Raw genomic sequence first — 25384 nt, 5'->3', positions numbered from 1 at the left:
CAACCTATTTTTCACTTGGACGATTATACGTTATTATTTCTAGGATTACTTCACGTATCGATTTGAAGGTACTAATATCAAACAATGAAGGGCAAGTATCCAATGAGACTTCAAATAAAATTTACAAGAAATTTTTTCAAAGTTTGAAATACAAAAGTCATGCTTAAAATCTATTATGTCTTTGAGAGGGGGGGCAGGTTGCATTATAGTTGCAAAGATGCATCAAATGTAAATGTTGCTTGCTCTTATTCATTTATCTTATCAAAATTGAACCAACAAATTTTTAAGTCTCAAATATATCTTACAAACAAAAAAAAAATGGTTTTTGTAAAAGTTATAACATTATATTATCATAAATTTTAGTCCCGTGCATGGCACATGTTCATTATCTAGTTCTTAAGTTTGGGGTAATTTTTCAAGGACTTTGAAAACTGAACCTGGTGACGAAAAAGAAAGATTCAACCTAAGATAATTTATAAGTGTATATTCAATACTCGTCTACAATGAAACTAAAGTAAACAAATACTAAAAACATTAAGCATATAGTTAAATGTATTCAGCACTTTATTTAAATCATTATACTAGAAGGGGGTCACTATCCTCCATATCATTCATCTAAAACATTACGGTTACAATGGGCTTCTGTTCGCGTCTTTGTATATAAGATACCGTGTTCTTGTTTTCCCTAAGGCAGCATACCTGATGACAGCACAAATATTATTATTTAACATGTAAAATGAGATTAAGTTACATAAGGAGTGCTACGAATAGACTCTCTAACATACTTGATTAAAATTTATTAAAAATTACTAAATCATGAGAATTATATATGAAGTGGGATCCACAAAAATCTGTCATTTTTAATAAATTTTAACTAATTAAAAAGAGTGTGTTGAAAAGAGTATGAGTGTCTTCCTAGCATTTCTCAAGTTATGTAACAATGAATCATAAATGTAGCTGTATATGATATGATTTACCATTGTGGGACGAATGGTGCCATCCAAATGACATCACCAGCCTGAACTGGGTACCTATTCACAGGAAAAAGAAAATGAAAAAACAAATCACTGATGTAAAGTATCAGTTTTCGATGATAAGAATAAACAATATCATGTAATAAATCAATCTTGGAAAACAATAAACAATAGTATATATTCTATCCAAAACGCACTGAAGAACATAACCTAAAATCCAACCCAAAATCTAGCAGACACCACATAGTAGAACATGATGTACAAAATATTATCTATTAAATAAATTAAAAAAAAATTATTGATAACCAATTGTTTAAAAATCTTGTATCTTTTAGAAGAAAATAGGACACCAAACTGGATTGGGATAACCCGAAATACCTCAGAATTTGTCCTCAAAATACAACGAGTCTAAATTCTAAAACCTGAATACATCAAAATCAACTTCAAATCAGACCGGGTTAGAGGCATGAGAGAGGTCATGCACAGCCCTACTCTCAACCAAGATGCACAATCATTCAAACATGACCAGTTAAGTTCAAATAGCTCACTGTTAGTAGCCAACCTAGGGCCAAGATCCCAAATTTGACACAAAATCAAAAGCTCAAGCGATTGGATAGGCATAGCCCAAAGTAATAGATTTTGTATATATACCAGTCACACACTACTTCCACATAGACCAAATGAAACTCCTCTTTCAATGCAGCAGTGCCCATTTAATGGAAACAAAAATGCCACTATATAGAACTCCAGGCAACATTCAGACCAATTTTTTTGACAGGTTAGGTCTAAAACTCTTACCAACTATCACCCAAACGATAAATGCCTTGCCCTTCCAATAGCAGCAAACCATGCTGGTTATAATGGACCTCCTGCAAAAGCCACAAATTTAAAAAAAAATTAAAAGACCTTTAAAATTGGAAGACAAACTAACTCTCTCCTAGACTTGTATATGAATAACTAAGGAAAAATGTACCATAGATCGAAACATCAAAACGAAAATGGTTCGCTGTTTTCAAAACAATATCATGGAAGTGCAATTCTATTAAAGATGTGTATCCTTTTACTTTTATCTGTTCAATAAAATGTACTGAGGATATGTTTTGAAGATAATAACATCACATTAATTAGTCCTAAAAGTGATAAAATTGAGCTTCATTGTCATGTGAAGACTATTCGTTTTTTAGGGTATGTTTGGTAAAGAGGAAAGAAATAGAGTAGATGGAAATAGAGAAGAGGAATGAAAATAAATGAGAAAAAAAGTGAAAATTAAAAGTGTTTGGTTAGAGAAATAGAGAAGAAAGAAATGGAGATAGAAAGATGAATGGAAATAGGTGAGATAGAAGGGAAAAATACTAGTAGGCCCCACCCTTTTTCCACTTTTCAATTCAACCAAACAACCAACATTATTTCCACTCTCCCCACCCTATATCCACCCAACCAAACATGACATTAAAGTGATAGCTTGTTTTATACAAGTTTCAATCATGACATCACATGAAAAAACCTAAATTTTTATTTGATGGAGGAAAAAATGGGAACTTGAGATAATAGGCCAAATCAGAAGTATACATTAAGCATACCCAATTATTGCTAAGCCCAAAACTATATGCAAGTTTAGAATAAAACTGTTACTGTACATTGAAATATAGCGCATAATCTTCATATATTTGGATGTGCCATAAAAAATGATTGCATGTTTGCATGACTAGACTATTACATAACATCATTACAATTTATACCACAGTTATATGTCATTCGATGAAAAGTCTTCAAAGTAAAAAGATGTGTGGAAATTTCGGATCATAATTTGACTTACAACAAAAGTTGAAATGAGAAAAATTAAGATAAAATGAACACCAAGAATTATATGGTTCTCCCACTATAGTCTACATCCACAAGTGAAAGAAGGATCATACTCGAAAGAATATAGTAACTACAATCACTCTCAAACTTGTTAGAAGAGAACAAGTATCACTATCTCTATCAACAGGAGTAAAATCACCTTATAATTTCCCTCTAGAAAATATAAACAAAAGCTACACAAGGGAAGAGATTGAATAAAACGGGGATGATACAAAACATCATTCAAGCCCCCCTTATATAGGCTTCAAGAAAGAACTTTGACCACAAATTAAATGTCACTAGAATCTGACCAAGGATAGTCATTCATTTCCTTCTTGACCATCGTTTATTAAGCTACTAACCATTGATTTGTCCAACAAAAGAGAGGTGATTTATCATCATATCCCCATTGTAAAGACCCATATTCCTAATTCAGCTGTAAGGCATACATATATAACATATCCACATCAGTAGGGTAGAGAACAAATTACCTTTACATTAAGAAATTCTCCAGGTTGAAAATCCATTATCTGCAGCCATGGGTACATCAGGAACATTTAACCAAAACTTACCAGAAACCACGGTCATGAAAATTGGACATATGCAATGAATAACAGACTGTGCCAAAAGAGTGGGTACACGAGAGTTTTGAGCTTAGCTTACATGGATATTGAAGTCATATGCCAAAGATGTTGGAATTAGCTTCCTCAGTTCAAAAATCTGATAATGCATATTGAGAGCAATGAAAACTGTTCAAAAACTTAAGATACAGTGAATAACAGTTCAAAAACCTAAGCTAGATAGAGAAAGAGAGAGCAGAGGGACTTGATTGTCGAGGATAACCCTCAACAAATGTGGAATTTCTAATATATCACAATTGTATTACGTACAGACCAAAATTATACAGTGTTGTATTAGTAGTTAAACATGGACTGTCAGAAAGTTATCTGAACCGATGGGTGTAATACACCCAGAAAAGGATGCTTGCATGTTCAGACTTCAGAGTAATAAACAACATACTCTCAGATTGATGATAAGAAGTGACATTAACCCAAAGCATGTAAGAATTGCTCCAGGCAATGACATTAATAATCGTAACAGTGGCATAAATGTTCTTTTATGAACTATCATCTTAAATTGGAAAACATAATCACTCAATTTAAAGCAAAGAAATAAAAAATAAAAAAAGTGAAATAAAAAAAATGATTTTCAGTATGTTGGAGTCAACAGCTTACCTCACCTGGAGTCTCAAGGAGTGGCTGCTTATCAGTTGAACCAACCAATGGCTCTGGTATATGATTGGGCAGCGGAGAATATCTAATAGATCATAGAAATTTTTCATACACAGTCATTAGAGCAATCAACTGCTCACTATCTGAATGTACATAATTAAAATATGATATGCAATCCTTGAAAGCTATACCAACTTATGTTGTGACTACTTATCAAGTAATCTTGAAATATAAAATGGATTCATCAATCCATTTTCAAAATAATAATCATAATTAATTGCATGCATTCTCATAATGGCAAGGTGATGGGGATGAAACATATAAATTACAAGTGGGGGAATTACAAAGTACAAACCTTCGTTCAATTAACACAATAGTAGCAGGTGCATCACATTCAATTGAATGTTCAAAATTTGGAGGAAAATAAGCATATGAATCAACCTGGAATTAAAACCAAGCTATCAATTTTTTCATATCCTTTATAGAAAATATGATTATCTAAATTTTCATGAAAATTTATATAAAAGCTAGTAGCCAGAAAAAAAACATGAATGAAAGACACAGCAATTGTTATGTGCAAATAGACTAAGGTCAATTATAAGTATCACACAAGAGGGAAATATATATTTCTATGATTACTTCATATAACCAGAAAATAAGAGGACTCACCAAAGGAGACAATCTTGCAATAGAGTGTGTGAGAAATAAGATAGCAATATCATAAGCTGTCAATCAATTTGAGCCAACACTCCTTCCCTTTTCCCTTTTGTCATAAAATTTTCCTATCGTCTTAATTGATAATGCATAAAGCTCTCAAGCAATAAAAAATAGTAATAGCATGGTATAAGATAAAATTTTGAAGCAATATCATTATCAGTCTTTTTTTTATTTTGTATAAAAAAAACATTTCAAGAATTGTATCTTGAATTTAAGTCCAATTTAAATGCCACTGGAGTTTGCTACTCTATAAATAAAGCACTTATACGTTGAAGCTAACCTACCACCAGGATTAAAAAATGAGCTTGATCTCAGAAAAATGTAACCAAAATTAGAAAAAACAGTTATAAGAATACATCATGTATAATATATTTCCTGAAACTAACATAATTAATATGGAACTTCTCCCACGTGTATAAATACTGGTAAGAGGAAATTATACGTGAAGCTTTTTCTCCTGATATGTGGTTTATGTGTAGAAATAGTTCAAAAACAGCCTTTTGCTTGTGTTAGCATTGAGTGGCTACAGGGGAACACTGGGTGTGTCATTCCAACGTGAAGAAGTTTCTCACGATATGTTTCAAAGGGTACAACTGGAATTAGAAGGGCACAAGGTTATAGTAATGAGTGGAATGTGCAGCTCTCTAGTGCATTTGACAGTAGAGGAATGTCAAAGTTTTCAAGGGTTTCTCTTTTCCCTTAATATTTTTATAGGACAAGATAGTGTCTACAGCTTCACTTTGGAGCGCTTTACTCATGGTTTTTTCAAGGGAATTGTTATTAATGATATGGAAAAAGATTGGAAGTTTTATTGTGGGTTGGATGGTTAAGGGAGAAGGAAAGAGGAAAAAGGTCGCTTGTTCAATCGCCTCCGCTAACAAAACTAACATTTGCCAATAAAAAAACATCATTTTGAGCTAATTTGGCTCACTGTTATCTTCAACTGTTTCTCTTAAGGAGGATATTTTATTCTCCTTCAGATTCTCTTTCTTTTCTAATAATATTTTCTTCATTAATTACTTTAAAAGAGAGAGAGCTAATAGTAGTTTAAAAACACATTAACCAAACCTGAGATTTATATAAAATATCAATTTTTAACAGTACTAAAAATTGGTGATCATACTGAGAAGTGACAGAATAAGTTCATTTTCAAATCATAAACTTATTACCTTCAGTAGTTGGCTAACACCAGTAGCATTAGTGAGGGTGACAGCACCTTGGAGCACAAAGATAAATCTACACATAACAATCTTGTAAATACATCAAACATGCCTTTAGGAGCTAGAAACAATGTCAAATGGTTTGGAGTGTCATGGAAAAGAAATTGGGGAGGGGTAGAATGCCAAAACTGAAAAACCGAAATAAGTCAAATAACGAGTTTACAACCTCTCCACACCAGGCAGGGGTAGTCCTGATTTTGAATTTTCTGGAAAAGAGGCAAAGGATATCTCATAAGTGTACCAGAAAATTCAGTTTCATGGCAAACTGTGAATTGCACCATACATAAAACATCAAGCATCATAAATGATATGGCTGAGTGAAGGTAAAGAATAAAGGTAGACTTTTGTGGATATGATGGAAATTGTAACCCAATATCATTTTGATCCCTAAAAAGAGAAACAAATAAGATATTGCCAGACATTATAAAAATTAGGGTGAAACAAAAGAAACGGTATTTAGTGTGGAGGTTGGTCCAGAACAATAAAACAAAAAGAGCACCAGACATAATGGCACTGAAGTTACAACTTGCATGCCATTCCAGGGCTTTGTAGAGTTGAAGTATGTGAAAGCTGTTCTTGAACCAGTGTGACATGAATTGGACCAGAGAAACATTACTACTTTGGAGAGAGAAGAATCCTCTGTGAGAGATGAAACCAGATTTTCTAAGATGCAATCACCTTTACAAAGTGATTTGTTTTTCAATGTCTTTCCAAGTGTTCAATATTTTCCATGCCACACTTCTTTGTTTTTTCAATAATATTGATCTAATGTTAAGGAGGCTTGTACATACCCCATATGCTTCAGATATTCAAGGAAGGAAGGAAGCAACATCCAAATGATGCATCATTGTATATAAGCAGAAAATGGCATAAAAAAATTAGTATGTTGGGAAATATATGTAATCTAGATTACTCAAATAATCGTGCTTAAGCAACTATATCTCTTCCGAGGATAATATACTCAGGCAACTTAGTAAACATAATAGATTAAGTGAAATAAGTCATAATCAAACCTTTCAACTTGGCTAGGTACATTACAAAGTGTGAACCCATTTCTGGTGAAATTAAATATGTGCCTAACGTGTTGATCCTGCCAAAGTAATTTAAGTCACTACACAACAAGAGGGCAATGAAGAGGCTTAAACATCTTAATCAAAACAAATGAAGAAAGTCAAGAGTACCAATCAGGCAAAGGGCCATATACATGACTTTCTGGTGATATCAAAGCATGATTACTCTTATAGACACTGCGTGTGAATCCAGGCAAATCTGAAAACAAAATCATAATAAATTCAACACAAATTCACTATATAGTTCTTTTCAAGAAAAGAGTTGAAGACTCAACACTAACAGAAATTATAAGATCTAAACAAACTTTGCATATAGTTCATAAATATTAATATATAATCAAGTCTGATAGTCAAGTGTCACACTTCAGTTCACCACATAAGCAAATTCTTTCAGCAACCAAAAATAATAATATCATGGTAATTTTGAAGTCCACATCTTTATCTCAGGAAAAAAATCACGTGTTCAAAACTTTGTGAACTTCTTTAGTTTTAACCAAGATCACAAGCCTGTGTCATAAAAAGACACAAAACTGCCTTTTATTAAAAAAAAAAAAAATCATTAAACAATTTACATCAACATAATAATAATAACAATCATTTTTTAAGATAAAAAAAACAGTACAACAAAAATAGTTGACTAACCTTGAAGGTGGATAGGAGAGAGAGTGGGATTGTCGACTTTCCAATAAAGAGGCTTTGATTTCGATTCCGAAGGAGCAGAGCAAAATCCTTCTTGAGCAAATGCATATTTAAACAAACCTGAAGAAACACAGAACAAAACTCAAGTTATTTCCTACACTCTTCAACCACAAAGTCAAAAACTCATCCTTTCAGCAACCAATAACAACCAGCAAAACATTAAAAAATTTACAGTAGAGAAGATGTATTAGGGTATTTGTTTCTGCCTTCTTTTTTCTTTATGGCAGCCAAACAGAGTACAGAACGAAACAGAGAAAGAAGAGAGTACCCAGAACAAGAAGAAGAAGGCCAAAGATGGTCCTCATTTTCAGATGAGAAAACGTGAAAGTGTTTTTGGCACTGAGAAAGTGGCTCAAATGAAAGCAGGTGGTATGAGTGTCACGGACTCACACTAGCACTTAATTCCTCAAAACCTACATATTATAACATAACAGAACAGAACACACGGGTATCCGTAAAATAATTCATTGTAAATGGTATGAGGTTGGGCCCATGGAATCATGTGTTCATTTTTTCTATTGCACCGGGCAAAAGTTTTTAACACCTTTTGATATAATAATAAAATAATTAATGGTGGAAATCATTGTGAGCATATAACATGAAGATAAAAGTACTGGATAACAATTTATTTATTTTTCCTTTCTTTTTATTATTTTTTTTATCAATTTTCCAAATGTGACCTTCTCTCTCATGTCCGACTCTTTCTCTCTTCGTCTTCCGGTTTTGAATCGAAAACAACCGAGAATTTTTCTTTGGTTAATTGATATAATTGTTATTGATGAAGGGGAATGTATGGTAATGGCTTGGGTCCATGGCAATTGAATCAGTGCACAAATCCTACATTGGGGTGAATAACGATGAAGCATGCTAGAATTTTGAATCATTGCGAATCACTAGGCCAGTCCAACAGAGATAACCCCAAATTTTGACCCATCCACTGGGTTGGAGAAGAAATTTGAAGACATATCAACAACCAAAACACCACTCTCAAGAACATGGTATTCCTAAAACTCAACCCCATAAAATGTCTCATGGCACAAATACACAAATACCCAGAATCGGGATTTTGCTCCAAATCATCAAAAGATGGAAACTTTGTATAATTTTTGGATTTTTCAGACAAGATCACGTTGGGTTTACGAAAGTAAGAACTTATATGCGTCATTGGCAGCCTTGTTGCACTAAGAGCCCCTATGTAGGAAGAGGAGGAATATTCTTGCGGGATCTGGAAGACGGTGTGGAGATTCGATTCTGCCATTTGGATTATGGAGAGAAATTATTTGACGCAATGGCTCATTCTGATGACGCTAATGCACGGATGAGGAACTTTTCCGACAACAAGGGAGAGAAAGGGAAAAACATAGTTTTAAAAACTATTTTCTGTATTCAAACTTTTAATAGGGTCTGTTCCTGCATGGATGCCGTCAGAAGAACTGGCGACATAGTTGTTAGGGTGCATGTTGATGCCGTCACTGAAGATGACGAGATGCATGATCCGCCAATGCAGTTGGCGAGAAGCGCTGAGCTGGTATCTTTTCACTATTGCAGGGATTTCTTTGTCCCTTTGTCCATTTTTTTTTACCCACGCCATGTTAGCTGTTTCGCATTAGTTGATAAGTGGAAAATAATTACTAGTGTGGTTGAATTAAAACAAAAAATGTAGATAACAAGTTAAGCAAAACATACGAATCTAAATTAATCATCAACATTTCAAATTGTGGTCGTGGTTTCAGTTTGATATTGCAAGAAATTGTGGCCAATGCAACTACAACTATGGTCTCATTGCAAGACAGTGTTACAGTACGTGCACCCCTACTTGGTTACACTGAATCACGCAACCTAAGCCTAGTAGCATTAGCGCTTCTCGCCAACTGCATTGGCGGATTAAATAAGTTATAGCGTGCAAATTCTTGTAGTAAAGAAAAAGGATATGCAAATTCTTTAAATATATGATATTGAATTAATTTTTATATAAATACTTTTTTAAGGTATTTTGATATAAATACTTAATTAATTTATCATTCTGATTCTATAGTTATATTAGTCTTCAATTCATTTTCTAATTTATTCAGTTGTGCTGATCAATTTATCAAATATATTCAATTTAGTTCTTATATTATGATTTTATTTAGATATTTTATTCAAAGCTAATTTGTCAAATAATTCTTCACGTGATGGGAAAAAAATACTTAATTTGTTCCTTAAAATAGTTGTTTAATCCAATTTAATCCTTTGAAAAAAGAAAATTACAATATAGTCACTCGAAATTGGTTTTTATAACCGATCAAGTCAATCCAATACAAATTACTTTTTATATTATTACTGCATGATATTTTTTTTAATATGATATTAGTATAAAGTAATTTTATAAAAACAGTAATTAATGTTTATCGAAAATCATGAAAATATATAAGATAAATATTTTTATTTCAGTCCATTTATTTCATACACAATGTTGATTTTACTTTTTATATTTAATTATATAAAAAAATATTTATTCTATACCATCCATACACTAAAATAACAATAATAATAATGTAAAAAAAAAAAGGAAATACGTTATAATTTAGTGGTGGAGTAGGAGGAACTGTGGGATATTGGGGTCAAACTTCATCTTCCCAAATATCTAAATTGTGAGTGCGAGACTTATTACTTTTTCAACGTTCAGCGCTTCTCGCCAACTGCATTGGCGGATCATGCATCTCGCCATCTCCAGTGGCGGCACCAACGTGCACCCTCCAGCTCAGCATCGTTTTCGCCATCTGCAATGGCGGAACAGCTCATGCAAGAACAGATCCCCCCATGTTAAAAGTTTAAAAACAGACCCCCATTGGTAAATCATCTATCATGATACAAACAAGGCCCTGACAATGCCTACGTGGCATTGCCAGGGCCGACGTGTCGCAATGCCAGCGCTTCTCACTCCCGCCCAAAACTGTCTTTTCCGTTGCCATTAATTGCTTTTGTCGTTTTGTACATAACCCTTCGGTTACTGATGCGCCTTTTCAAATTATGCACTATTTTCGATGTCCCACGCTTTCCATTGCTACACGCCTTTCCATTTTCCATTCCCGTCGTGGCTTTTGGTTTTTGGGTTTTGAATGCTCTCCCGTTTCGATTAGCTCTCCTTTGCATTTATCGTTCGACTCACCGTAGGTGCTCTTTTTTCCTCATTTTTGTTTTTGCTATTCAGCTTTGTTTGCCATGTATACACGCCTTTCCATTTTCCATTTCCGTTGTGGCTTTTGGTTTTTGGGTTTTGAATGCTCTCCCGTTTCGATTAGTTGTCCTTTGCATTTATCGATGGACTCACCTTAGGTATATCGGTGTATATTACGTGTTTTTGTTATGGTACATGAGTTTTCGCAGGCCAAAAAGACAAAAGGTTCGACCTTTGTTCATTTTGTCATTCGTTTATGTTTTCCTATACCAAGGTTTTCCATTTTTGGCTGTGAACCCTTTTTTATGATGCATGTGCATTCTTTATAAGCTTTTCTTCCTCACTTTTGTTTTTCCTATTCAGCTTGGGTTGGACTGTATGCCCAAAGGTTTGAATATCGGTGTATATCGGTTTATGTTTTTTTGATGATGCATGTCTATCAGAGAATACGTTTTTGTTTTATTCTTAAGTTTTTGCAGGACAACGATACAAAAGGTTAGACCTTTGGGCATGTCTACCAAATTTGTTGTGTTTGGTCTTCGTTTTAGGTCTTCGTTTTAGGTCTTTTTGATGATGCATGTCTATTAGTGAATACGTTTTTGTTTTATTGTTAAGTTTTTGCAGGACAACGATACAAAAGGTTAGACCTTTGGGCATGTCTACCAGATTTGTTGTGTTTGGTCTTCGTTTTAGGTCTTTTTGATGATCCATGTTTATCAGTGAATACGTTTTTGTTTTATTGTTAAGTTTTTGCAGAACAACGATACAAAAGGTTAGACCTTTTGCCATTTTATCATTATGTTATCGTTTCCTAAAGGTTCGACCTTTGTTCATTTTGTCATTCGTTTCTGTTTTCCTATACCAAGGTTTTCCATTTTTAGTCGGTTATTTATGTCTGTGAATGATTTTTGGCTGTGAACCCTTTTTTATGATGCATGTGCATTCTTTATAAGGTTTTCTTCCTCGTTTTTGTTTTTCCTATTCAGCTTGGTTTGGTATGTTTGATTTTTTCACTTCTTTATCGTTTCCTAAACCCAGATTTGTTGTGTTTTGGTGTATGCCATGAAGCCAAAAGGTTCGACCTTTGTTGATGTTGTGAACCCATGTTTTAGTACTTTTTGTTGGTGTTTTCATTTACTTTGGCTACCCTCATTTTTGTTCAATACTCTTTAATTTGGTTGTCTATTGGCGGAGAATAACCAAGTAGCCGAAGAGAAGACCTGCAGGTTTGTTCTTTCCTCATTTATTTTTTTCAATCCTCTTTTATTTGTTCAATGGCTCACATAAATTTTTTCTTTGTAGTCATGTCTCGCAAAGAAAACCTCCTATGTGAACTGCATACAAAGAAAGGTACTTGGAAGATTGTCATGCGAATAACTGATATGTGGCGTCTTAACAAACATAATGGTTGACAATCCATTGAGATGATGTTGATGGACCATACGGTAATTTAATTGTTGTTCAGTTTAACAAGTTTATCATCTTTAGTTAACTGACAAGTGTCATTTGTATTTGTTGCAGGGTACAAAGATTGGGGCAACTCTATGGCAAGAATTGTTCCCTGAATTTGAGCCCAAGTTGGGTTGTGGTGGTGCATATGTTATTCAGAACGTGAAGGTTGTTGATACTCATTCTGACTACAAAGTGAGTGCAATTAAATATTTGGTTTATTTTATGAAGACAACGTCTGTCTGAGATTCCTCCTAATGTTCATGCCATTACTTCATTTGCTGATATAATTTCAGGCGTTGCAAAACCTGATACTTTAGTTGGTATGCAATTTATATTTTTGGTAGGCATCATTGTTGTATGCATCATTAGTTGGTATGAATATATTTAACATAATTAGCATTACTCTGTCTGCAATGTAAATAGATATTGTGGGTGTTATTGCTGAAGTGATTGAATGCAAAACAGTTAATCCAGCATACAAAGTGACTGTCAAGTTGAGAGACAACAGGTCTGTTTAATTTTAATCAAAATTAACTTTGTCATTCTACCCCAATTGAGACCCAAGATGTATGTATATGTTTTGTTATGCTATAGTCATGTTGAGATCATCATGACTGTGTGGGAGGAATATGCTCTTCAGCTGGATGATGCTATTGAGAAAAACCATTTTGTGCAAAAGCCATTGGTTGTTATGCTAACTCTTGCTAAGATCAAAGAACCCAAGGGTCAACATTAACTTTAATTTATGAATGCATTGTATGAGTTATATTTTTTGTAGACAAGTATCCCCTCAGTGTACAGAATATAAAGCATGGTTCGAAGTTGTATGTGAATGGTGACAAAAACGAAATTCAACAGTTCCATGATAGGTACAATGAATGATTTGAATTTGTTTGCTGGATTATTATGCAGTTTGGTACAGGTATACATTTAAATTGTTAATTGATGCAGTTTACGTGTGTCATTTTATATTGGCGGTCTAGATGATGAGGGTGGTGTTTCTCAATCACAGTCTACCCAGAATTGCCAACATAAGTTTTTGCATAATGCTCAAATAGTGAGCTTTGGTGAAATAAAGACTCTGCGACAGGTAAGTCTATTAAGTGTTGTTAATTTAAAATGATGAGAGTCGTTATCATTTTCAAGTATTACCACTTAAAGGCATTGTTTTTAGATTATTATTATATTTATTTTATGAACTTAATCTGTTATGATATTATCAATTTCTGATGAACTTAATGTATAGTTAGCCGAGAACTTTGTTATGATATTTCTAATTTCTTATAAATTTTAAAAATGAATTAAACTTATTTAGGATTGTTACTGTTTGACTGTGGGCACTGTCGATGAAGTGATGATTGATACACCATGGAGTTATGACAGTTGTCCATACTGTACAATCACTTTTGATCCATTAAAAATAGGTGTCGCCTGCCGTTCGTGCCAGAATCATGTTACTCACACTATTCCAAGGTAACATTTATTTTTTGCCGAATACGAATTGAATAGTTATTCAAATTTTTGTTCTTTAAGTCATCCAGATTCACTGTTTTCTGTAACAATGCTTTGTTGGTCTAGGTATAAGTTAGTTGTCAAGATGGAACAGAATGGGGAGAAGGCGAACTTCCATTTTTGGGATGCAGTATGTATCAAAATATTTGGTAAAAATGCAGATGAATGTCGTCAAGAGTTGATTGCGGTAAGTTATTTATATTACAATTATATTAGAAAATGATCAATGAACACAAATGTGTATTTAAAATTTTTATTTGTAGAGTGGTGATGAGATCAAGGTGTTCCCTGCGTGTGTTGATCAATTGTTGGGTAAAACTTGGGTTGTGAGATTCAAACACCGTATACAGATGCACCAATCATCCGTGTTGGATTTTAGTGAACAGGAACATCATATACAGTCAGTGATATTCACGCTAGGTCTACAGGTAATAATAATTTGTCCATGTCAGTGTAATTCGTAGATGTTAAAAAAAAATTTCTTATCAATCTATTCTTACTTGCAGGATGAACAATGTTTAAGCAACAAGTCAGCTGCTGTTGGTGCTGCATCTTCATCACAACAAGATTACCATCCTACAGTAGACATTTTATTTATTTGTTTACATTATTTGTTTTTACCGGGAATCACTTTAATTATTATTGTATTGTTATTTACTAATAATTGTTATTTACTAATAATATATGTATTGTTATTACACAACCTTCATTGTCACAGTCATCTGAATATGATCCTGGAAATGCTGCCTTTGTAACTCCTGCAAAAAGAACATCCGATCAGCAAGGAAGTAGTCAGTTTGATAGTGACAACTTCACAGCATATGAGCTATCGACCAACAAGCATATAAAAGCTGAGTAATTAGTTGTTATTTTGATTTAAAAAATTGTAAGTTTTTAAGTGATGTATGTATTTTATGTTTCACATGTCATACCTTTTGATTTGAACAATGTGTGTATGTTATGTTTGAAATGTCATACCTTTTGGTTTGAACAATTAGGTCATCATTATGATGTATTTTGTGATGTGGAACAAGTTTAATTACCGATGTATGAAGAATGAATTCTATGAATGTTACAACTTATGTCAGCATCAACCTTGAGTTATTTTATAAAATAGTTAATGTAGAATATGATAATAACAAAATAATAACTTTAAAATTGTTCATAGTGAAATGCGGATATAAGATTCATATTAAAATACCAAACATTAATGTATTTTAATTGTTGTTGAAATTTTACTAAAATTATTTAACGTTTTGTGTTGTGTTTTAATATTTTTATGCATTGTATTAAAATGAAATTAACATTGTTGTCAAATTCAAATTTGTGTTATGAATTTGTTCAGTAAATTTTATGTATATCATTTTCGTAAACAATAGTTCAGTTTTATTATTTTAGTATATAATTTTAATAGTATGAAATGTCATACTTTTATTTACACATGCAGGTGTTTGAAGGGTTTTATGCATTGTAATACAAAATTGTTGAGTATTATTATCTTAATATATAATTTTAATATGGAATACAGAATGTGATTGCTTATTTACTTGCAGGTTTTTAAGTACAAACGTAGGATTTAAAACTTCACATATCATGCTGACATACTTATGAAGGTAACGTATACTCATTTACAAAATCCGGCCAAAGGATCATCTTGGAAATAGTACATATACACAGGTATGCTCGATGCCATCAAAAGGATCATCGACTTATAGCTATAATAAGTCTTATGGGTACAAACGTAGGATATATATCAGTACATGTAATTAATTGGCCAGTTATCAAGTACAAATGTCAGCAGGTGCAAATTCCCAATGCAGGTGATATGTGTCGAAAGTTATAGTGGTCTAATCATTATTGGGGGGTGAGAAAGGTACTCATTATTATTACGGGGAAGTGTAAAAGCCTCCCAACTAATACACATCACTAGTATTAAATATATTAATTTAGTTTATATAATTAAGAAAACATTTATTATTATGAACTGTTAATTATCTGTTGATAGTCGCGCTATTAATTAAATAATATTAAAATAGTAGTATATTTGATATTTGAAGAGACATCGCTTAAAAACCCGTGAGAATAAACAATAACTGCTACGCCAAGTAGGTTATGTAATTATTAAACTCTGTTCATTTTCATTCAATAATAATAATTACAAAACATCAAGTATATCAAACCACCACCAACCATTATCCACAGTCATTTGTCAAACAACGTCATACAACCCTTAACAGCATGAGTACACAGTCATCAACCGCCTCCAATGTCGTAAGTTCTTTAACTTTTCCATCCTTCGTCTAATCGTCTTTACTTTGTATATGTTTTTTCATCTTCCTCTTTTGCTTTTCATTTGTATATGTTCAACATTCGTTCATCACTAATCGTTGCAATGTTGTTAGTGAATTTACTTTTCCCTCATTTTTGTATGGTTATTATATGTTATATGCCCTTTATAGACTACATGATGTTGATGTTTGTAACAGTGTTGACTACGATATTGGTCATGTTCAGTCCGCAGATTTACAAAATATGTTGTTAGATTTATGTCTTTTCCTATTATTTGTGTGATACTTCTTATATGTTTTTGGTCCATCTTTGGTTACATGTTTTTAAAAAATGTCTTCCAAATACAAACCCAAGTACATATATTTTGTTGTGCCTTTGTATAGCGTATTTTTCTATTCTGATTTGCAGGTTTGTTGTAATGACCCATTATTTTTGTTTTTATTGCCTTATAATCCCCCCTGTGCAAGATTCACAACATTTTTTTGCAACCGCTATTTAATATTAAGGATTGTATTCGGAACATTAACGGTATTTATTGATCATTTTCGTCAGTGCCTTCGTATACCTGTTGTTATGTTTCATTATTTGTTTGTATTAAATTATTTTATTTGCTTGCATTTTGGTTATGCCATTCAGGACCCACCTATGTTATTCACATCCGGTATGACATACCAATTTAAGGCCGTATTTCATGTTGACAGTGTTAGTATTTGCCATCCTTTATGATATTTATCCATTTGTTTTAATCCCACCAAAAAATAATATATGTTTAAATATTTACATGATCCCTTATAAATCAGTAACACGTTTAGGTTTTTACTTCCAAAATATCATTGAGGTACCCTCTGTTTATCATAAACAATGGGCTCCAGATTACCCGGATTATGTGGTGTTGGACTACAATGGAAAGAAGCACCATATAAGAGTTAGAAAATTTAATAACCAAGTCTACATTGCTGATGGTCTCAAACACTTCAGGAGGGATATGGGAATATATGAAGGTGTGATGATCACATTTGCTGCGCCGGACAAGAATTGGAAGTTTGATATCCACTTCTCACCGCCACTTCATGCACAGACATGTGGCAGGCCTGTCCATTCTGCCAGAGAATATGTGTTTACTGTGGATGTCGACAATCGGATGATTGTTAGACTTTATCCATTGGTAACAGTTTGGTCATAAGTTTGTTTTTGTTTTCTAATATGATACCTTTTAAATATTTACTGACTAGCTTCGTTCCAATGTAGGTACTGCCACTCGATGTTGTGGGTTATGTTAATGCAGGAGATGACTATGTTACTGTCCTTGGTGTTCGTGGGCGTCGTCAGTTTTGGAAGTTGAGTATGCATAATGGGCTTAAATGTTTTGCTGACCCATGGTTCCAATTCTTAACAAAAAACGATTTGATGGCCGGTGATGAAGTTGTCTTTTATTTCAGGCCAAATCAACTTCTTTGGGAGGTCATTGCGAGAAAGCAAACTGTGTGGGACGAGGATGAGGACGACTCCGCATGATTATTTATGTTACGAATGCACTAGCTTTTAATATTTTGGTTTAAAATATTTGTAACTTTGTTTGATATTTTATTTAGTAATTATGTAATATTTATAAGCATTTTAATATTCCCTTGGGGAACCAGACAATTTATTATTTGGTATGTAAGTTTTATGAACAACAAACTCGCTTAAGGTTTGGATGGTATTGATTATGAATTTACTTAGTTGCTATATTTATGCCTTCACTTGTTTGAATAAAGTGTTTGATGTTAGTTGATTAATGTCATATTTATTCCTGATTGCTTAACATTACCAATGTTTGTTAATTAAATGAATTTTTAGTCCTGAAACAATGTAATGGGTACCATGAATTTAGTTTTTAGTCTTATTAATCATTCTGTTTGAACACCAACAGATTTTTAATATTACCTACTTACATTAAATACGATGAATAATATATACCACTTTAACTACTGTTGATAGTTATAAAATATTTTTTATTTTTTAAGAAATATCGATGCATATTAATAAATTAAATATTAAATATTTGAAAAGATATCACAAATGCAACAACTTTCCCTGTTTGTCAAATCAAAAGAGCAAATTCGCAGGATTAATTAGACATTTGCGTGAATATCAATAAAGGCCACAACCACATTTAATGGAGCAATTAATGATCAGTACTGTTGTTTACTATTGGTTTGATTGACACAAGCGTGAGGGCCACACAATCTTTGATTTCAGGCTTGGAGGAAAAGAAAACTCCACAAATTAGTGGCAATGGACCGAAACCTCTTCTTCTTTTTTGTTTAACAGCTTTAGTGCAGTATACTAATGGAGAATAATTCATAACCTTAGTCTCCCATCTTCAACATCATTCGCTCACATTCACCACCATCTAAAACGCAACTATTCATAAATGAAGAACCAAAAGTGAAGCTGCTAAACAACAACACCACATCACTTACTTCTACTGCTAACTGCCAAGTAAGCTTTTTATGTTAATGCAATAAATTATATTTTACATTAATTATTGTCCAGTAATGGATGTACATGTAGGGCATGCATATTACGTAATGGTATTTGAGTATGTTTATCTGACATTTGTATTATGAAGCTCTAACACAATATTGTAGAACTTATTCATTACGAAAAGGTTAAATGGAAAATTTTGCTCAACGGAGGAAACATAGAAAACACATTTTGCAACAAAGAAGACAAAGCTTTGCCACTCCAAATCCGGATTTACATAGTGGTAACAATACATTCAAATATTCTTTTAATTTTTAGTTAGTTTATAAATACTTATGCATGTATCACAATTATTGGTGCAGAAAAGCGTAGACGTACCTCATCATGTGAAACACACCCTTTTGTAGACAGTGCATTACCACATACACAGTCTACACCATTATCAAAAAGCACTTTGACTGTGAATCAGAAACAATAAGATTTTACAGGGCAATTTGAAACTCGACCAAAAACTTTTGTGAATTCACGTACCATCAATGCATCTTCAATACAGAGGAATTTGTTGTCCAAGTTTGGGAAAGAGAATATAACTATGTCAACCCTTAATTCATCACCATGTATTGAACCACATACAACTACAAGTTGTCGACCTACTCAGATTGACATGACTTCTCAACATATAAATTCAGGTAGATACACAATATTCAATTCCAAACTAATAGAGCACGTCTCGCATGACACTGATGACGAACTTGATATAACACAGGGAGACATTGTTATAGGTAATATGTTGTTATGTTAATTTCAACATTTTTAAATATTTAACTATTTGTATTTAATTGCTGACTATGTATGTGCTATATAGATTATTCATTTGACGACATAGCAACTGAGGATTTTGCTCATACCGATTATGATGACAATCTTGAAGCTCCATATGACAATGAAAATACCGGTTTTTACATTCACTGTGCAAATTATGTTGTATTGTCCTTCATTATGTTTGATAATGTAATACCATGTCAAAATTTCTGCATTTACATGTAGGTGCAGGTTACAAAGATATTGGAGATCCTATTTGGCAATGCAAGCAATGTAAAGCGAAGATGTGGTATGATGAGAGGATTAACAAAGATAAACAGACAAAAAATCCAAAGTTTTCATTATGTTGTGGTGATGGTAAAATACAACTCCCAATACTACATGATGCTCACAAGCAACTACTCTTTGACAGTAGAGACTCACAAGCAAAGAAATTCCAACAAAACATACGTTTATACAACCTAATGTTTGCATTCACATCTCCCGGTATCAAAGTAGACACATCCTATAATACGGGAAGAGGTCCTCCTACATTGCGCATACATGGTCAATCGCATCACCTTATTGGAAGTCTCCTACCTATGCCGGATAACTCACCAAAGTTTGCACAACTATATATTTATGACACAAAGAACGAAGTCAACAATAGGCTTTCACAATACCCGTAAGTGTTAACATTCAATTAATCTAATGCCACCTTTATAGTTATTTAAATTTAAATTTATATATTTTTTTAAGAATGGTTACCGTTAACAATTGTCTATGTGCAGTATAAAAAATAATGTTGGTGAAGACATTATAATTGGTATCAAAAATATGCTAGATACCCACAATCCATATGCACAAAAATTCAGAATGGCAAGGGATAAACTAGATTCTTCTGTAGTGTGTGACCTGAAACTAAAACTCATTAGTGACAGGCAAACTGATGGCAGATTATATAATTTACCAAATGCTTCTGAAGTGGCTGCTTTAATTGTTGGTGACGAGCATACAACAAATAACAGAGATATCATCATTGAGAAGCAAACAGGCATGCTGCAAAGAATAAATGAACTTCATCCTGCATATTTACCTTTGCAATATCCTCTTTTGTACCCACACGGTGAAGATGGCTACAGACCAAACATTCTTCATAAGCATCATTCGCATAGCCATGCTACAAAGAGGAACAAAGTTACCATGCGTGAGTATTTTTGTTACAAGATGCAATCAAGGGATAATGAAGCACAAACAATACTTCATTCAAGAAGATTGTTTCACCAATGGGTTGTTGATGGGTATTGTATGATTGAGTCTCAAAAACTAAACTATGTTAGACAACATCAACAAGAACTCCGAGTTGACAAGTACATTAATTAAAATGACTGTAATAATCAACCCTTAACCCAAGGTAATGAAAAAGGTAAGAGAATTATATTACCAAGTTCGTTCGTTGGTAGTCAGAGATATATGGAACAATTGTATTTTGATGGGATGGCAATTTGTGCCCATGTTGGATTTCCTGATCTATTCTTGACATTAACGTGTAATCCAGCATGGCCAGAAATACAACGACAAGTTGCAAAGTCAAATCTTACAGCTCATGATTGCCCTGATGTTGTGTCACGGGTATTCAAAATAAAACTAAACCAATTGATGCATGATCTTAAGAGTGGACATGTATTTGGTCCCATTCTTGCATGTAAGTAAGTACCACCTACATCAATTTTTGCTTACATTACAATTTTACAATTATACTTAAAATTATACATTATTAATCATGCTACTGATATTTTATTTGTAATACAGTTGTTTACACCATTGAGTGGCAAAAAAAAGGATTGCCTCATGCTCATATCTTAATCTTTTTGCATCTTTCAAATAAGTATCCAAATCCAGAAGACATTGACAACATAATTTCTGCTGAAATACCAAATAAGGACACAGATCCAAAATTGTATCAAATTGTCTCCAACCACATGATGCATGGTCCATGTGGAATAGCTAATAAAAGGGCACCATGTATGGCCAATGACAAGTGTTTCAGGTTTTTCCCAAAAAAGTTTCAGCCAGCCACAATTGTTGACCAAGATGGTTTTCCTGTTTATAGAAGAAGAGACACCAGACGGATTGTGCAAAAACAGGGTGTTCATCTCGATAATCGATTTGTTGTCCCATATAGTCCACATTTGTTACTCAAATATAGAACACACCTAAATGTGGAATGGTGCAATCAAAGTACCTCAATAGAATATTTGTTTAAGTACATCAATAAAGGATCTGATCGGATTACAGCAGCTATTGTCAATGACCAAAACCAGGATGGCCCACAAAATCAGGTTCATGATGAAATTAAACATTATCTTGACTGTCAGTATGTGTTCATCATCTTCTCATTAAATTGCATTTCTTCTATAGACAAAAAAACCCTTTGTTATGAACTAATTAATAAAATTAATAATTACTACAAATAAAGTGTTCATATTTTATTTTTCATTGTCCAGGTATGTGTCGGCTCCTGAAACATGTTGGAAGATTTTTGCATTCCCAATGCATGGGCGTGCACCGGCAGTTGAACGTCTTTATTTCCACCTTGAAAATCAACAGTCTGTTTATTGGAAAGATAGTCAAGAAATTGGCACAGTACTGGCTAAGAGTACAATCAAAGAATCAATGTTCACAGCTTGGATGGATTCTAATAAGATATACCATCATGGACGAGATCTTACTTATGCTGAATATGTGTCCAAATTTGTTTATGATGCACGAAAAAGATGTTGGAAACCAAGGAAACAAGGAAATACTATTGGCAGGCTGATTTGGGTGCCCCCTTCCAGTGGAGAGTTGTTCTACATGAGGATGATGCTTTCCTCTGCTAAAGGATCACAATGTTATGAAGATATTAGAACAGTAGAAAATGTTGTCTATCATACATTTAGAGAAGCATGCTTTGCAAAAGGTTTTCTAGGAAGTGATCAAGAATTTGTTGGTGCCTACGAGAAGCAAACACTTGGGGAACTCCACACTATCTTAAGAAGTTATTTGTGAAGCTGCTATTTATGAATACCATGGATAGGCCTGAACATGTGTGGAAAGAAACTTGGCAATGGATGGCAGATGATATTGTATTTAATCATAGAAGACAAGGTAATTTTTTACTATTCATAGGCATCTAACTAACAGACAAAGAAAAAATGCATCTTTGTTTGACGGAAATTGAAAACCTCTTGCAAGCCAACAGGAAAAGCCTACGAGATTTTCCTTCGATGCCATACCCACTAGGATATGCCGCCAAGACGCACCAAAATAATCTCATCTACAATGAATTAGCTTACGACAGGGAGATATTGGCCGCCGAATTTGACAAATGCTACCAGTCGCTAACAGGTATTTATAAAAAAATTTACTCTTTACTAACACAATATGAATTCCTAACAATCCACACTAATAATAAATCATTCATACATTACTAAATGCAGATGAGCAGGCTTCTATTTTTAATAAGATTATGCATGTGGTTGCAACTCAATCAGGTGGAGTTTATTTTTTATATGGATATGGTGGCACAGGCAAGACATTTGTGTGGAAAACTTTATCATCTGCTATACGCTCTACTAGCGGAATTGTTTTAACAGTAGCTTCAAGTGGGATTGCCTCTATACTATTGCCTGGTGGTAGAACAACACATTCTAAATTTGCTATTCCTGTCCCTGCAACAAAAAATTCAACATGCAATATCCATCAAGGGAGTGATTTGGCTGAATTGTTTCATATCACAAAACTCATCATATGGGATGAAGCTCCAATGTGTCACAGATACAGTATTGAGGCCCTTGACAAAAGTTTACAGGACATCATGCACAACAACAATCCTTTTGGAGGAAAGGTCAATGTTTTTTGTGGTGATTTCCGTCAAATTCTACCTGTTGTGCCAAGAGGTAATCGTTCTGACATTGTCTATGCAACTTTAAATTCATCTTACATTTGGAACCATTGTCAAATTCTAAAGCTGACTAAAAATATGCGGTTGCAATCAAATCCTACTGACCATTCCAACTTGGATGAACTAAAACAATTTTTTGAGTGGTTGCTAGACATAGGTGATGGTAAACTTGCAGAGCCTAATGATGGTTATGGTGAAATCACCATCCCAGATGAGTTTCTTATCAAGGACTTTCAAGATCCTATCCAGGAAATTGTTGAAGCAACATATTCAGACTTATTACACAACTACAACAATGGCGATTTCTTGCAAAAAAGAGTTGTCCTTGCCTCTACAAAAGATGTTGTTGATAAAATAAATGACTATGTCCTGTCTTTGATTCCTGGTGAGGAGAAAGAGTATTGTAGTGTTGATTCTGTTGACAAATCAGATGAACTACTCAGTCCTGCATTTGGAGTACTAACAGCTGAATTTCTAAACTCATTGAAGACATCAGGGATACCAAATCACAAGCTCATAATCAAGGTTGGTACGCCAATCATCCTACTACGAAATCTGGACCAAGCTGATGGGTTATGCAACGGAACTAGGCTTATTGTTACAAGACTTGGTTCAAGTGTTGTTGAAGCAGAGATTATTGCTGGACCTAACATAGGTCATAGAACTTACATACCAAGAATGAATCTTTCTCCTTCTGATTCACCATGGCCATTCAAGCTAATTAGAAGACAATTTCCATTCATGGTTTCATTTGCAATGACAATTAACAAATCTCAGGGACAATCATTGGCACATGTTGGATTGTATTTGCCAACCCCAGTTTTTTCTCACGGCCAGTTATATGTTGCACTTTCACGAGTTCAAAGCAAAAAAGGGCTCCACATTCTTATTCATGATAATCAAGGCACTCCCAAAAATACTACCATTAATGTAGTATACAAAGAAGTTTTTTCAAACTTATAATCATGGTATGCTTCCCAAATCCTTTTTTTTAATGTACACATTTTCATTATTAAAATTCATTTTCTATCAAACACTAATTGTTCGTTTCATTTACACTTTTTCAATTTCTGATTATATGTTTACAATATACTATGCTTATTAGTATATCATTTCTTATATTGCAGTATACATCAACACTATGTTGTATAGTCTCCCACTCCGTAGAAGATCTTACCATCATAATCTTTCCAGCACCATCAAAAACATTCTATCATATAATCAGGTTAGTTTCAAATACATTCCTAAATTAATGTTTTCCTTTCCTTACATATATTTTGACATACTTCACATTTATCAATATTCAAATAAAAGTATGAGCCTGTGCATCGGCACCGGCGTCTCTCTAGTAGTTTTTAAAACTAACCCCATACAGTAAATTTGCCGGAGGAATGAAATAGAGAATCAGGGATAAAATGAGGCACGCAAAGGTCTATGGTACTGAAGGAAATTAGATCCGTCAGATGTTCACATGGCATATCTCACGGTCCTAATTTCTCTTGCATGGTACAACACTTATTGGACTCTTACACCGTAGAATCCATTTTTTTATTGAACAAGGATATTTTTTTTCTCTGCTTTTGATTTATTTAATGAATGCGGGTTAAATATATTTTTAATTACCAAAAACTAGATTATTTTTAATTTTTATGTTTCATTTAAATTTTAGTTTTGTGCCTCTATATTTATAAATTGATTATTCATATAAAAAAAATTAAAATGCGTGCGTGAAGATAATTCGATAAGGATATATTTTAATAATTTTGATATTAATAAAATGTAAAATCAAGATTTTAAAATACAAAATTCCAAACCAAAATTAATAAGAATTGAAAGTATACTTATAACCTCTCGTTAGTGTTTAGTCTAACTTTTTATTTACCTTTTTTCTTCGTAAAAATAAAAATTAGGTCAAATATCATCTCATTATACAAACAAGGTCTTGAATGGCCACGTGTCAAGTTGTCGTTGTTCCAATTCTCACCTAAAAATGTCACCTCA

General features: G+C 33.4%; 2 protein-coding genes and 1 pseudogene across 2 annotated transcripts; 2 read left to right on the top strand and 1 right to left on the bottom strand.

Moving 5' to 3' along the window:
* Positions 1-441: 441 nt before the first annotated feature.
* Positions 442-8206, bottom strand: LOC114412225 ((S)-ureidoglycine aminohydrolase-like). The gene is made up of 13 exons (XM_028376040.1): positions 8023-8206; positions 7698-7814; positions 7167-7254; positions 6999-7075; positions 6152-6191; positions 5935-6001; positions 4404-4489; positions 4052-4133; positions 3480-3536; positions 3308-3346; positions 1773-1843; positions 978-1031; positions 442-699 (listed from the first exon to the last, which is right to left on the bottom strand). The coding sequence occupies exons 1-13, from the start codon at positions 8057-8059 to the stop codon at positions 630-632; spliced, it is 885 nt and encodes a 294-aa protein (XP_028231841.1). The 5' UTR covers positions 8060-8206; the 3' UTR covers positions 442-629.
* An 836-nt stretch (positions 8207-9042) lies between these two features.
* Positions 9043-14737, top strand: LOC114411068. The gene is made up of 12 exons (XM_028374834.1): positions 9043-9282; positions 12436-12562; positions 12660-12686; positions 12790-12874; positions 12961-13091; positions 13145-13235; positions 13318-13456; positions 13682-13839; positions 13945-14065; positions 14142-14306; positions 14385-14459; positions 14597-14737. Exons 1-12 carry the CDS (start codon positions 9043-9045, stop codon positions 14735-14737), a joined length of 1500 nt encoding a protein of 499 aa, XP_028230635.1.
* A 4563-nt stretch (positions 14738-19300) lies between these two features.
* LOC114413838 lies at positions 19301-24346 on the top strand (annotated as a pseudogene).
* The last annotated feature ends 1038 nt before the right edge of the window (positions 24347-25384 follow it).

This window comes from Glycine soja, chromosome 5 (genome assembly GCF_004193775.1).
Source record: "Glycine soja cultivar W05 chromosome 5, ASM419377v2, whole genome shotgun sequence".
Taxonomy (NCBI): domain Eukaryota; kingdom Viridiplantae; phylum Streptophyta; class Magnoliopsida; order Fabales; family Fabaceae; genus Glycine; species Glycine soja.
The sequence above is the reverse complement of the archived record's forward strand: the minus strand, read 5'-3'. Positions and strand labels throughout refer to the sequence as shown.

Coding starts and splice junctions, on each gene's coding strand:
- LOC114412225 (XM_028376040.1), bottom strand. CDS start 8,059: ATGAGGACCATCTTTGGCCTTCTTCTTCTTGTTCTGG. Junction 3,347..3,479: donor CATATGACTTCAATATCCAT/GTAAGCTAAGCT, acceptor CCATGGCTGCAG/ATAATGGATTTTCAACCTGG. Junction 700..977: donor GCACCATTCGTCCCACAATG/GTAAATCATATC, acceptor TGCTGTCATCAG/GTATGCTGCCTTAGGGAAAA.
- LOC114411068 (XM_028374834.1), top strand. CDS start 9,043: ATGGCTCATTCTGATGACGCTAATGCACGGATGAGGAACTTTTCCGAC. Junction 13,092..13,144: donor TAAGATCAAAGAACCCAAGG/GTCAACATTAAC, acceptor TATTTTTTGTAG/ACAAGTATCCCCTCAGTGTA. Junction 14,307..14,384: donor TATTCACGCTAGGTCTACAG/GTAATAATAATT, acceptor TCTTACTTGCAG/GATGAACAATGTTTAAGCAA.